This window comes from Ambystoma mexicanum, chromosome 7q (genome assembly GCF_040938575.1).
Source record: "Ambystoma mexicanum isolate Mex_15411 chromosome 7q, UKY_AmexF1_1, whole genome shotgun sequence".
NCBI classification, from domain to species: Eukaryota; Metazoa; Chordata; class Amphibia; order Caudata; family Ambystomatidae; genus Ambystoma; species Ambystoma mexicanum.
In genome coordinates, this window is record NC_090941.1 from 519,689,139 (window position 1) to 519,704,566 (window position 15,428).

Genomic DNA, 15,428 nt, shown 5'->3' on the forward strand with positions numbered 1-15,428 from the left:
TCGCACTTCCTCTCTGCGCACTTCCACACACTGAATGCACCCAACCCAGTAAGTTTGTTGTCTGTCTGACCCTTGTCTCCCCTTGTCACCCCCTAGCATTGCGTTAGTGGCACATTATAAAATGCCCAACCAACTTACCCACTTCTCTCCCCTGATCCACTCCCCTTATGTCAATGTCTACTTGTGTTGATTAGCAAGAAATGTCCTCTGGAGTTCCTACATGCCTCCACCTCCCTCTCCCTCTTCCGTCCCACCCTCACTACTTGCACACACTTGCACTACTGTCAGTTTGTTATCCATGTACCCCCTTCTCCTCCTCCTCCCTGCTTTCCCCCACTATCTGCTAACGCACTTTAACTAGCAGAAATGTCGACATGCCTAGTATGCTTATTATTGTATATCATTTGGAATTCTCCAAGGCCTTATGAATGATTATATCCCATGTTCCACCCTGTCTTGGAGTGCTTTGAAGCACTCGCTTTGTGTCTAAGTGCTTTATAAATAAACAATACCAATACCAATACAGCCGCTATTGCAGTTTGATGAGAAAAATGGAAAATGTTTCTCCAATGCGGCATTGGGGGATAACCAGGGGATCCTCTGCACACCAACCCCAGACCCTCAATCAGGGAGAGGTTGGTGGCAGCTGGCACCAATGGTCTTCTTTCCCCACACACCAGTGGTTGGGCAGGGGTCTTCACAATGTACATGCCTGCAACAAATGCTCCATATTGTAATATGCTGCGCCACAATGTTACTCATTTTATCAACTTTGGAAGGATGACATTCAGACCTAGGCATGCATGATATGTGATTGCATTTGCCCCAAACCTGCAGAGGTGCACATCTGGCCCAAATTCACAAGAATTCCCACTTCAATTGTACGCCTGATAGATGTAGGTAGTAATCGTTCCTACCCATGTTCGAAACCTATCACTTGCAGGCTATACACAGATCTCTGCAGTTTTGAGTATTACAAGACCAAGGAGTTTTAACTGCACAGTTTAGTATATTTTCTTATCAGGATAACACTCATAGGGATAGTGCCCTCGGTTTCCTCTTGCTAATCTCCTACTCAGCTTTATCGATTTGAACATATCTGTTCTGTGATCTGTACTGCATATGTAAAAACCCAAGTCACTTCAAAACTCCCGAACATCCCATGGACATTCATAGATGTGTAACATCCAATGGTTGTTTTCTCAGACTTTCATAGCCAGTCCTACAGATAAAGGGTCTATCAGCCACTTTTACTCACTATAAATGGGCAAAATAGCGAGAAAAAATGCTCCCAGCAGAAAATAGGAATTTGACACGTAGGACCTTGTGCTCCAGCTTTCACCCAGACAAACGGACTTTGTTTTCCCTTCCCTGGTGGCCATTTTTTGACATTTTTTCTTTTCCTGTTCTGAAACGCTGGAGCGTTTCTGAATAGAAAAATAATGCTCTTAGTACCCCAATCTTTTAGGCCGGGGTACTAATCGCAATAGGCCCCTTCGTTAAGTATGGACCCGGGGCATTACCTGAAGTGATAATGCCCCCGCCCCCCTGCTCAGGGCCTGTTGCTGAATGATTAACTCTGTGCAAAGTAATAATTATTACAAAAACATTTCCATTGTCCAGTTAAAACATATATTTTACTCGCGTATAAAAAGATACTCCCATTGGGAATTGGACTTACCTTTTTACCCTCTAAAAATCATTTTACTCCCAACTTTAAAAAATAGGAAGTAAAATACTCTGACTTCAAAATCTTACCGAGAGCACTGATCATACCACTACAGGAGGTAAAAGACCATATGCAAGTCGGGCTTGCTCCCATCCCAAATGGGGCAATTAAACCCAGACTAGTAGCTCCTATCCCTTCTTCACAAGACTACAAGTAACCACAGACTGTTTTGGCTGCATCAGTGAGGTGGAGCTTGGATCTCTAGGCACAGCAAGTTCGGAACCCATGTCCCACTCTTTAAGATTCGACTTTGAACAACAGAGCTCTACCAGCAAATAAAGAAAGCAGACTGTCAGACGGGTTGCCAGACATTTGGTTGAAAAAAATTGGTCGACCAGACAAATGGTCGAACCAATTTGGTCGAAAACCAAATGGTCGAAATTTTTTTTTTTTATTTTAACCCTTTTTTAAAAAATTTTTTGGGGGGTCCCCCCCCCAACCCGCTTTTTTTCTCTAAAAACCCCTTTTTTAACTAAACGAAAACCCGAAAAATAAATATATAAATAAAAAAAAAATTCGATCATTTGGTTTTCGACCAAATTGCGTCGACCAAATTGCAGTCGACCAGTTTTTTTTCGACGAATTGACTGGACACCTGTCAGACGTGCACCTGGCAGACATATATAGTCATAGAAATAACAAAACGTTGTACACTGCAGGATACAAATTGACTATCTCGAATAAAGAGATCTATTACTCGTCTTCGAACTACAACATATCAATAACAGGTTGATTTCAACCTCCTTTTCTGCATTATTGCACTGCCAGAATTCAGAGCTTAAGAGATTGGGTGATGTTTCATCACAGATGTGGCAGAGAAGGTGGGTGCCTCATTGATTCCATTGCAGATGGCTGTGCATCTGTGCAGTCATTAACTCTCTGCCAGAAAGGAGAACCTGCAGATGAGGAGGCCCAGAGGTGGGACTGCATCCAGCACATGTGGCCCCTTAGAAGAATCAGCAGCAAGTCTCCATATCATCTCCTGCTCATTGGTTGGCCCCCACCCCAAGTGACAGAGGAACAAATATCGTAATTGGCAGAGGGTGTACAACCCTTTGGGCTTGTTAAAGGTACTGTGGTTGGGAAAGGTTGAAATCTGTTTTCCTGGCCAACTTCCCCATCCTTCTCCAAGGTGCTTGCCAGCGTCAATATCCGGGTACTCTGCTCCTCGCAATTGCAATTTCGTGTTGCAACCATATAGTTAATTTTCGATGCTGCACGGGTCCCATGGGTGTGCCCAATCAACTAATAACAAAACAAGCATAGATACAATTCTTGGTCAAAGTGTGCACTTGTTCAAACAAAAGAACGTTTTGAGGACCATTCTCCTCTTTATGAAATGCTGAAGACAAATTCGAAAACTTTATATCAGTAAAAAACGTTAACTACTATTCTAACACATAATTGATTTGCTATCTGTCATGGTTGAGAAATAAAAGATCATACCCGTTGACTATTAACAATAATTCAGTAATTGCTAAAACAGCAGTAATATTCTCTCAATAATCGTTGTGCAGACACCAAGTACCAACTCAAAGTGTCGCAATGGACAGCGAAAACACTTAGATCTCTGATGACATTATAAACACTGACAAAATACTTCAAGTCTACATTTGTGATGCCTGATGCATGGAAAATGTCTAATTATAATATACACTACATGATATGTAATCATTCATTAGTTGAGGCTATTTACTCTCTAAATAATAAATCCAACACAGGTCCTGCTGTGATAAATGAGGCTGACAGAAACTTCTGTGGGGATATGGTTTAATATGTTCTAATATTAAGAAAAGCATAACTCTGATACATTATGGGAAGCTTCAGTGAAATATTGAGCAAGTGATGACCTGTTATTAAAATGTCTCAATATTGCATTTTGTGCTCAATGAGACACTCTTTAATGTGTCTTCAAGTCTGCCCCACATATATTTTATCCCAATTTCAATAAGTAGATCACATGATCTGTCATGCATGATGTATAATCGTTGAGAGAATATGTCACACTGATTTAGGATCACAAAATTATCACCATTCATCACATTGTAACAATAGCTACAGTCCAAACATGGGAATGATCACGTTTTTTGTTTTCTGGGATGCTTTTGTGCCTTACCCTACATTGGTAAATCTGTATGTATAATTTTATCCACAATGTTTGTTCAACACTTCAGTGCAAATAAAGAAAATATTTAATATTTATTTACATTAAGGTTTCTTGCATTAAAATCGGCCAATGTTTACAAATTAAATACTATTTAGAGAAAATTTCATAAAATACAAATCAGACAATGTGTTTTTGTGTTTTTATGTGGTCAAGATCGCTCTAAGAGCTTGAAGGGGCCTAGCTTTTGTAGAAATCAAAATGCTTTCAGAATAGCCTCTAATGTAGGAGACTCTGCCTCTGATACTTGATGCTCTGAATCAGCTTGTAATTCCGAGTATCTTTGGATTTTTGATATATGTTAAAACACCTGACCTTTTAATTCAAGTCAAGTATCTAAAACACATACTACTTGGGAGCCTTTTCAAAAGTACATTTGATGGTTATATACACTTAGTTTAAAGGTTTAGGAAAGTGTTTAATGTTTGTTGAGACTTATTCACGTTATAATCAAAAAAGCAGAGCCAGTCACCTCCATATTGTTGCCATAGCATATGTTTAAAAATCAATTATGTCTCAAAACAGCCCTTTTAAATGTTTGCAAAATTTGGGCTGAACGTCCCACCTATAAATGTACCAATTAGTTGCCAAAAATGTTGACTATTGAATCTAAAGTAATTGTTAATAAAATCTATCTTCAGGTGGACCAATAAAAATGCTGATGCCCGTTAAGTGTAAAATAAGTAAATGTATTCACTGCTTGAATGCCTTCATTTGTAGTTATGTTGCTGTACATTCCAACCATACCTGTCTTAGCTAAAAGGGTATAATTCTTTGTAATCTTTCCATGGTTTACTTTACTTAATTTGATCTGTCATATCTCTGATATAACATTCACCTTTTTCTAAAATAGATTGTCTGAGATCTATGTATTCAGATATGTTTTCAAAAACACAGTTGGTCTTCCAAGAGGGTTTTTTTACATTTTACTGAGTTTTTGGAAAATAATAAAGGACCAGAGTTAAGAGAAAAGTTTGGATCAAAAAATGTTTGGTATTTTTATTCATGTATTCTTTTGATGCAGAATAATGTACCGCTTTTTGAATGACGTCTGTTATGTGAATAATGGGATCACAAGGGCACATTTATCTGTCTTTGTTATGTTATTTTATAATAGTTGGGTCAAGCGACTAATACTCCTGCGCAAACCACTCACTGATAAGGTAAATTGTTAAACAATATACTGATGCTAGATAAATTGTTATGCTATTGCTGCATGCATGGACCTAAGACAACAGGCCCTAACTCCCACAACAGGCCTGACACTGGAAAAAGAATATTAATGTGTCTGTCAAATGCACAAAACACTCAAAAACGCAACTGAAAGTGTTTAGAAGGATTCATTCTATCCGCTATTTAACACACGCAAATTTCAGACTCTTAATGTTATGCAGTCTCAGTTTTTAATACACTATGATCATGTTCTTGGCCTTGCAAGCACCTGTTTCAACCTCAAAGAACATAGGTCTTCATCAGGGCTGGTACATCACCATCATCATTCAAAGATAGTACATTATAATCATTCCATTATATAAATAAAGATATGTTCCAAGATGAGCATGTATCATCACAAAGATCATTAGACAAAACATTGAATCAAAGGCAAAAAGGAAAAATAATAAACAAAATGTTCAATACCGACCAGATAATGTACCAGTGATGTGTTACACAGCAGGGGGGAAATACAAACATGCGTGTGAACTAGATATCAAAGAATACATTCATATCATACTGCACATAGCATCAACAAACAATATGTATGTACCCAATTATACCCAAACTAAATGGCACCAATACCCGGCAGCTGTGCAGCTGCTGCATCCATGTGTCCACCACCAACTCAATTCACATTCACTAAAAGAAATAACATCGCAAACCCTTCCATATTCTATGGAAGGGTTTGAGATTGTATTTATTTATGTCATTGTGAATTCATGGGGGTAATGGGAGCCATTATTTTGCAATCAATTTAATTACATTGCTGATATCACTCTTCTGTGAAGAGTTTCTGTTTCACAGAAATCACTTAATCTCCCTTTCAAACTGTGGTTGGTGGCTCTTATCCCACAATATTAAGAACGATCTGACATCACTAACGTCTTCCGGTGATGAAATCCTGGTTATGGCAGCAACCTTGCTTGGATCTGGACTCATTCCTCTTAGTGAGAATATATGCCCAAAGAATTTGGGATGTTTCTTGCGAAAATCACACTTTTCACGATGTAGGTTTAGTCCTGCTTCCATCAGTGTGGTGCACACTTTATGCAGTGCCTCATCATGCTCCTCTGAAATGATACGATGTGATAGTTTATTTATAGAGCGCCTATACACAATGTGTTTCAAAGCACTTCACAGCAAGGGAGGGAACAATGGCTCCAAATACCAACCAGGATATCATCACTGTAGTTAAAGCAGTTTGTGATGTGACAAATGACCTTTCTCATGCTTTCCTGGAATATTTCTGCTGCCGATGAAATTCCAAAGCTGAGCCTTTTGTACCTAAAAAGCCCAACCTGTGTGACAAAGGTAGAGATATACTTTGCTCATCTATCTTTATCTGATGGTATTCCTTGTTGAGATCAAGTTTCGAGAATACTCGGGATCCATTCCCCATTGGAATATGTTCAGTTCGGTTGGAACCAGGCGTGGAGGGTTCGACATTTTCTGGTACTCTGAGATGCATATGATGTTAAGAGTGGCTCATGTGTGGATCATGAAACTTGCATGATCTCCTATCCTCATGTTAACGTTGCTCTCAGCCAATGTTGTAACAACATTCATTGTGTATGCGTAGTCACAGGGTTCTCCCTCGTTCATCGTGTATGCATAGTCACAGGGCTCTCTCATTCACTAGTGAGGATGAAGGAGATCTTCGTGTTATCTGCCGTACGTGCCTCACAATAGGTCGTCCGGTGTTTGCGTCTCTTCTCGGCACCATGCTGCGGGCGGTTTGTTCATGCCTCATCTTATTGTACTTGGACCCCTGAGTTCGACTTGGCGGGGCACTGCGCACAATGGGCAGATGATTGTCACAACCACATATAGTGAATTCCTGTCCAAATGCCGGGCATTTCATATCTGGATCATGTGGAAATGGCAGTCCACAGCGATAATGCCTGCTATGGGAAACATGACTTCTTGTCTGGTTGCCGCCAGTATATCCACTATGTCCCCTGATATATCAATTCCTTTGTAGGATCTTTGTTACTCTCCATTTGGCTCCCCTGCATGTCAGTGCACGCTTCTGTCCTGGCAGTCTTTAGAATGGTATTTAGCAGAAGTCACACTTATAGCAGCTTGCAGCCATCTCTCTTACCTTGGTCCAAGTGATTGTTGATCTTGTATGTCGAAAGGCACCGGCCTACGGAATGCGCTTGCGTCTGGCATATCGTCCTCATGGCATTCTCGGTGCTCCTGTCCTTGCTCCGACATTTTGCAGGTGTAGTGGAGCATGTGTTTATTGGTCTTGCAGGAACAAGAGAAAGGAGAAAAAAAAGTATATATATATTTATATATTTCTTTTAATGGGATGTGAATGTAGCCACGCAAGCCTATCCCATCCTTGTCGCCATTGTCCTGTATTTGCAGATGACAGGTTCTGAATTTGTAATGAGAAATAAGTACACGCAGCCGCGTAACCGGTGAACTATCTCTTTATTTCTTATCCCGAGCATGGAGCTTTGCCAGGTTGTTTTCTGACTCGTCATTTTGAAGCGGGACCTTTTAATATGATTACATTTCAACAGGTCATAAACTTGCTAGTGTCTGGTGTGAAAGCTTTTCCGCTGCTGTGCCAGAACTACAGAAAAGTTCAAAGGTTAACATGGGTAGGCCTGCTATGGACATTTGGAACAACACATGGTGACTCTGCGATTCTGTTTTACTGGCTGATGCCTCACCCAGAGTGACCAAAGTGATGGCAGGCTATTTAGCAGGTGCCTGGAAGGTCAGAGACTCTGAGAAGTTTTTCGTGGATACTCCATCTCACTCACGTAGGGGAGCAAGCGCAGTACATGTGGTGCTAGATGGAGACCTGAATTCAGAAATACAGCTAGAGGGAAGGGTGTCATTAGATCAACGCCTCCTATGGCCACAGGGACCCGGACAAGAAAAGCTGGTGCATTGGCAAAACAAAATAAAAAAGGACTTGTTCTGGTAGATTTGAACAGAAACAGAGGCCTATGGAACTATGTTGCTTTCAGCTGTGTGTTGGTGGCACAGGAGCACCTTGATAAACTACACAACACTTCCCACATGCGTACAAACCTTTCCATTTGAGTGGGAACAAAGGCTAACACTTTGAGCCTTCATTATGATGCAGTTCGTATTTTATCAAGCTTCACTGCGCCCCATAGAGCTGGGACGCTCTGGAGGCAGCCCTTTACATGTGCAGGAACCCCAACTATTCTAGAAATGGATGGCACCATTGTGAAGTGTTTTTTTACATTTTTTATGCAGGGTGTACATTTGTTCTACATTTAGTCTGTGTATTTTATCATTTTGTTACATGCTTAGACAAAAGGCTTGAGTAGTCACAAGTGTTAACAAAATGAATTAATCATTTTTAATGAATGTACTAACCTATGTGGTCTGGCTGGAACGGTGGCTCCGCTAGCAGAGAATTGCACTTTAAATTACTCTACTCTCCTTCCAAACCACTCTGCCGAACACGTGTTGTTTCACAGGATCAAGCACGGTTGTGTGTTGGATATTTTTAAAGGATGAACTAAAACCATGTTCTTGCATGCGTACTGGTGCTCATAGTACTTCTATGCCCGTGCCTTTGCAGCTTTGGTAGCCCTCCTGCGAGAAGGGGAGAGCCTGGAGGATCTGATGAAATTATCCCCCGAGGAGCTGCTGCTGAGATGGACTAACTACCACCTGGAGAATGCCGGCTGCAACAAGATCAACAACTTCAGCTCAGACATCAAGGTAAACCCTGGCCAGCTATGGCACAATATATAATGCATATGTGTTTTTTCTCACAGTTAAGCCCACCGTATAGTGTAAGAAATGTGAACTCTCATTGATGCTGGGCTGGAGACATCCTCCTTGTGTTAGCGCATAGTATAGGCACGTCCAATAAATTACTAAAACATTTGGTTACATCTCTATGCTAGCTAGTTAGTGTCCTCATAGCTTTTCCCACCTGTCTTCCTTAACATTATAGCTGGCCAAATTTCCAGCATCTTGCAAATTTAACTCATGAACATTAGCCAGGGATATCCTGAAAAGACAACATAGGTGTGGCCCTCGAGACCTGGAGTTCAATTCCCCTCATCTTTGGCAATGTGTCAGCTCTCCACTAATGATTTGGATTCAGGGAAATAAAAACTCCCTAATCACCCTACCACCCTGAGGTCTTGGTCTTCATGGCACTCCAATGCTTCTCACCAATCACTGCTGCTCCACTCGACCTTAATGTTCCCCTTCTGGATGTTGCATCTGTTCTGCTATTCATTATCTCAGATGCTGCACTACCCCGCACCAGTATTTGCATCTGCTAGGTACAGCACCCCATTGCTTCCCTGCTTGGTATGGGCGTTATACATTCATACTTACATATACTCCTTAACTGCTTATGGCTCTCCTCCACTCTGGAGGTTGCTCAAGCATCCGGTGCCCCTGAAATAGTTAGGCCCTCACTTTTGAAGTTTGTGTAACCTACATGTTTCTACTCAACATTCCCATTTTTTTGTTTGGCCTATAAACTGAAACTAATGCATTAGAGTACATATAGGGAGAAATGGCATTTGGGACACAACGCTTGTAGGTGTTGTTTGCTTATCTGCCCACCCATTGACTGTGCATGGCCAAGCTAATCCCACTGGCCATTCCCACCCAGTTCCTGCCCCTCCCCACCAAAACACTTCCTCATGGGAACTCCTTGAGCTCATTTTACTCAAGCCTTACCATCAAACTGGGCACTCAAAGCACCTGCCAGTATTATTTAAAAGCAGACTTCTGAGAATTAATGGCTTAATTAGAGCTGTAAACGTGCTACTTGTGTAATAAAAGTGTCTTATCTAGGTCTACCTTCGGCCACTCTATTTATAAGCCCAATGTGTGTCCGTCACTGAAGTCCTGCTAAAAGTAAGCATTGTCAAAGCAAACAGTTTCGGCTTGTGTATCATTATTAGGCATTTGCTAGGCATTACTATTAGATGCCCAGGTACCTGCACCATTTTGTAGCTGCTATCATCGATGGGCAGTTAATACCACTCCGACAGGGCCTGGCAAATGAGTCTATGCATGAAGCTCCAGGGCACAGAATGTGTTGACATGTGTTTCAAGCTAGTCCACTAATTAGTGTATGACTTTCAACAAGACTGGTTTAATCTACTATATGCTTATAAATTTGTCTAGCACACACCACAAACTAATTTGCCTCTAGGTACTACATTCTCAATAAAAGAAGCCGAGAGGAAGGGTTCGATTACAATGGATATATCAGACATTGCAGCAAGATTAAATAGAATAACTACAATTCGCACTGAGGCTCCGGAGGATAGCTCAGGGGCAACATGCTCGCCTTGGAAGCAAGACAGATGACTTAAAGTGAAATGGGTTCAACTGGATTACTTCACCTTACTTTGCATCATTTATTTTGTATACATTATTTCACAGCAACCTTTCGGATGGAATCAGTATTTATGGAATAGCATGTCTATACAGCAGGACAGGGGAAACATATTCATACCTATTTTCTAACTTCTAACATATAACCATCCTAAAAAATAGAACAAAACATTGTTACAGATTAACCAGGTGAACAATGTGTACAAACGTTTTCCCCTCAAATAATCACCAGCTAAGTATTTTAATTCTTGCGTTAGTGTTTGGAGGCCGTGTTGCTTAGAAATTAAGTTCCTAAAAGGCACACTTGGTCATGATATTTGTATTAGTTTATGTTTGTTCAACATCACCATCAAGTGACACAGATTAACATAAACATAAAGAGATAGTCTAATAGTGGCCATTCTTCCATTAACCTCCATTACCTTTCAGATGCAGGCAGAAATAACTGTTACTCATCACTTTAACGCACCAGGGATTCTGATAATGCAGGGAATCATCTGGTTATTTGACTGACATAGATATAAACTTGCGCAAATCCAATAATGCCCCTTGATACAATAGACCTTCGCTACATTTCTGTCTTTGATGCAACAACTATGAGACAAAACCTAAAGAATGAACATTATTCATTAATAACCTAGGGTGAAAGGAATGGATTGTTTAATATGTTCTTGCAATGTGGAACAAATTACAGAAATCTGGTCAGGAGCACTGGATTATAATTTCATCTTTCCTACCTGGCTGTAAGCACTGTGTGGTCCTGGGCAAATCATTCGTGTGCCTATGGCTTAGAGCTCTTATCTACCGTAATCGCCTAGACACAAGTTTATTCACAGTTGGGAGTTCTGCATAAACCACTGAACTGGACGAAGTAAAAGTAGACTCAAGATTTTCAACCACATGATCCAAATGGGTTCTGGACATAATTATTTTGGCTAACAAAAGAAAGAAGGGATGGTTCAGTTTGGAGTGACCATTCGTTTTATTCCTGTTTTAGCTGTCTGTGGGCACAGACAGTTGATGGATATCCTGGACTCTGACCGGACTGTAATCAGATATAGTAATTCTGATGTGAGCATCCCAAGATGCAGAAAATTTGAATAAATGCAGCCGAGCATTGTCAGAGTATACCTGAACACAGAATGTGGATTGTTTAATGAGGTCTGCTAAAAATGGCAAATATATATCCATCCGAATTGTCAATAGTCATGAACTCTTCTGTACAAATTCCTCCTTGTCTCATTGTTTCACATCTATCTATGTGTGCAGCACTTACTTACTTCAACTCGTTTCAGATCGTCTTGTCTATTCGGTTCTACATCGTTTGAAAGACTATCATTTAATATGTAAAATGATGGGAGTAAATCAGTACCATGCGCTACAAGTAGGAGATTATAAGGGAAGGCTGGAGTCGCGAGACAATCGGGTATCCTTCCCTAGAATGCTCTAATTCTAAAGTTAAAGTAAACGATAAACACACAAGGTCTCACGTAACGCCTCTCACTTAAAAGAATTCCAAAGTCATGTACTGCTTTGTGTAAGTATTATGAAGTGTATTGTGATTTTTCAATCTCATCTTGGCATTGCTTACCCATGATATGAGATGTACTGGGCTAATGTTGAAGCAGCAATGCAGTTTGGTAACTGTACTCTCCTGAAAGTAAAAACGGCGTTTCAGTTAGTACACCGTGTGTTAATGTATCTATCAGTTGTAAGTGAACAGACCTCTGTGTCATATAATATATAATCTCCATTGTACGGGTAAGTGGTTAACTATTAGCCTAGTACATCTCATATCACGGGTCACTTTCAGGGATTCGACTTTTTGTTGGCAGCAAATAATTAAGCATACAGAGAGCAACGCTGCCTGCCCAGTGTATTTTAAGTTCATGAATAGAAACACAAAAGCATGTTATATTTTCTGGCGCATTTTAGACTATCAGCAAAACAGTTTAAAGCATTTTTTTTAGCACAGGATCAGAGCAGAATTATAGTGTCAAGTGTGGTCCAGCAAAATATAGCCAAATCGTCACGTTATGGATGTCAATCAATCACCATGACACCTTCTTATGGTACAACACGCATGCCACGGTGCGAATACATTCGAGATCACTTAAATTAGCACAACTTATTAATCAAATCAACCTGCCTAGCTGCAGTGCACAAACCCCACGGCATAGTGTTATAGCAATATGTTTAACCACATTATGCAGTTAAACATTGACCCTAGCCACAGAACCTTATTTTATTCTATATTCGCACATTTTCTTTGTGGTAAAAACAAGATTAGCAGTGATGCAACATACTCATGTGAGTTTATATTTTCTCTTTCGAAAGGATTGTGTCCTCCCATGTATTCCTCATTTTTGATATTGCTTTCCAGCATCAGCTACTTTGGAAAAAAATGTTCCTCGACAGAGGGTGCTGTGGGCAGGTCCCGTCGACTCAATGTCCCGAGGGCCTCCGTTCGACTGTCAATGTCATGAGCAGTATATGTAGCTTGCGCAGCACCCGTTGGCTTCAGTTCCGTTATTGCGATGCAGTTTTCGCTTCGAAGAATTACAACGTGCTTTAGTTCTTCATCGAACTCTGGTTCAACACATTTATATTTAAAATGTCTTCTTTGTCGACTTCATGGACGCCTAAGACAGGTTTAAAAAAATATCAGGATTGTGGGGCAAAAATGTCGATCACCGACCCCCACTGCGTATGTCTGTGGTGCCTCGGCACAGAGCATCGCAAAACAGAGTGTAATGCCTGTAAGACAATGACCAACAAAGCTCTATGGGGGCGTAAATGTAAATTAGTTGTGAGAAGGATCCCTTTGAAGTCCCCTTAGAATATTTCGAAGAAAAGAAAGTCAGACGAGTTGAGTCTACTTGACGGTAGAGATCTAAGAAAAAATCTGGATTGAGGAGTCGATCACGTCACTCTTAGTCTTCATCCAAACCCCTCAAAAGAGAAGGAAAAAGATCATGCCCCTGTCAAAGACTAAATCCTGTGAACCCTCGAGTAAGTCTGATTTTCAACAAGAGCCATCAAAGTCTCAAACCAACGAAAAATCGTCGAGGACTTCGACAAGTAGAGAATCTAGTCCTTCGAGTGCCTCTTCCAAGACAAAGAAGCCGACAACCTCGACGATAACTAGGTCAATTCCATCAACGCCATCAGCATAAGAGCTGTCGATGCCTGTGTCAAAGTCCTCGACGATACAGTCGAAAACAACGTTATTGACTTCGAAGTTGTTCTCGATGACTTTATCGAAGCCTCGATCGACACAGGAAAAGATTTACAAGCCTTTGCCAAAAAGGATTTCTTTAAGTCCTTAACATCAATAAATGAAGACCATGAGCCTTCTGATGATAATACTCCATCTTTTGGCTTGCAATATGGTACTCCAAATATACCAGATGCATCATTAATTTCAGAGGAGTCCAGGATTAAAGATTTGTACAAAAATCTTCAAACAGCTTGTGGTGTAGATACATTACAAGAATTAGAATTTGGAAAGCCAGACCCCTCTGACCATGCTGATGCCTCATATAGGCAACTGATGGGCAAGGTAGTGGAATTGTTAGGCAGTAGGCCTGCTCATCCATTTGAGCAGGATAATTTGACTGACATACAGGATCGAAGTCCACAGAGAATTCCAATCTTACCATTTCATGTTGCTCTCCAAAAAAGGCTTTTCTCTCTCTCTCTCTCCCTCTCTCTCTCCCTCTCCCTCGCTGCAAAGGAGGGAGAGAGATAAAAGGTCCTCTCTTTGTGGAAGACGTATTGGAGGATAGATGGACATGTCCAGAAGGTCCGGGTACTACGTCCTCCTGGCCCAATCCGGAGCAATTTGGATAATGGATTTCCCAAACTTTCCCAACATCCTGATCACGTGAGGATTGACAGAGAGAGAGAGAGGGAGAGAGAGAGAGAGGAAGAGAGAGGGATGCAGAGAGAGAGAGAAAAGGGGAGAGAGAGCACAAAGGGTCAGGTTCTCCACCCAGAGGTCAAAACACTCAGCCTTCATGCATGGTTTCTGAGCGGGTGAGATATAACGATTGGGACCTCCCGGATGACGTAATGGAAATTTAGCTTTCGGCCAGAAGGCCAGCAACAAAACAAGTTCAGCAGCTGGTGCAGGCATAAGAACGAGTATCCGTTTCAATGTGATATACCTACGGTGTTATCTTTTTTGTTACACTTAGCAAATCTGGGGCTCCAGATTGGAATAATAAAGGGATATCTGGCAGCACTTACAATTTTCAAGCGCTCTTCAGATTAAACCTCATAATTTGAAATCCCTTTTATCATTCTGTTTCTTAAGGGACTCACTAATGTGTTTCCACCTCTCCAGTCCTTGTATGGGATTTAAAACTTGTATTAAAATTTCTAACATGTATTCCATTTGAACCACTGCATTCATGTCCTTTAAAACTATTAACTTTAAAGACTATTTTGCTAGTAGCAGAAAAGTCACCCTGCAGGGTGAGCGAATTGCAGGCACTCTCATGTAAACCTCCATTCATGGTTTTCTATAAGGACAAAGTTGTTCTTAAGGGGAAACCTTCTTTTCTGCCAAAAATAGTCTCTGACTTCAGTTTGTCACAAAAAATGATTTCACCAACTTTTTACCCACCTCCTCATCCTGGAAAGAAGAGGCTACATAGACTGGATCCAAGAAGGGCTCTCAGTTTCCATATCTCTAGAATCTCTAAAATGTACCAAGATGATCAGTTATTTAGTGGTTATACTGGTCATAAATTAGGTTTGGCAGTGAAAAAACAAACCCTATCCGGATGGATTAGACTGGCTATTGGTAAATGGTACAGACTACTCCGGAAGGTCAGAGGGCCCATTCTACAAGGGGCATGGAAATATCTTCTGCTCCACAGAGAGGGGTGCCAGTTAAGGACATCTGTGTGGCAGCCACTTGGTCTAATATTCACCCTTTTGTGAAACATT

General features: G+C 40.8%; 1 protein-coding gene across 1 annotated transcript in view; it reads left to right on the forward strand.

Moving 5' to 3' along the window:
• LCP1 (lymphocyte cytosolic protein 1) overlaps window positions 1–15,428 on the forward strand; it is a 343,090-nt gene that overhangs the window by 211,000 nt on the left and 116,662 nt on the right. The window contains exon 8 of the mRNA XM_069639280.1: window positions 8,683–8,825. Coding sequence (XP_069495381.1) covers window positions 8,683–8,825 — 143 coding nt within the window. The remainder of the gene's footprint in view (window positions 1–8,682; window positions 8,826–15,428) is intronic.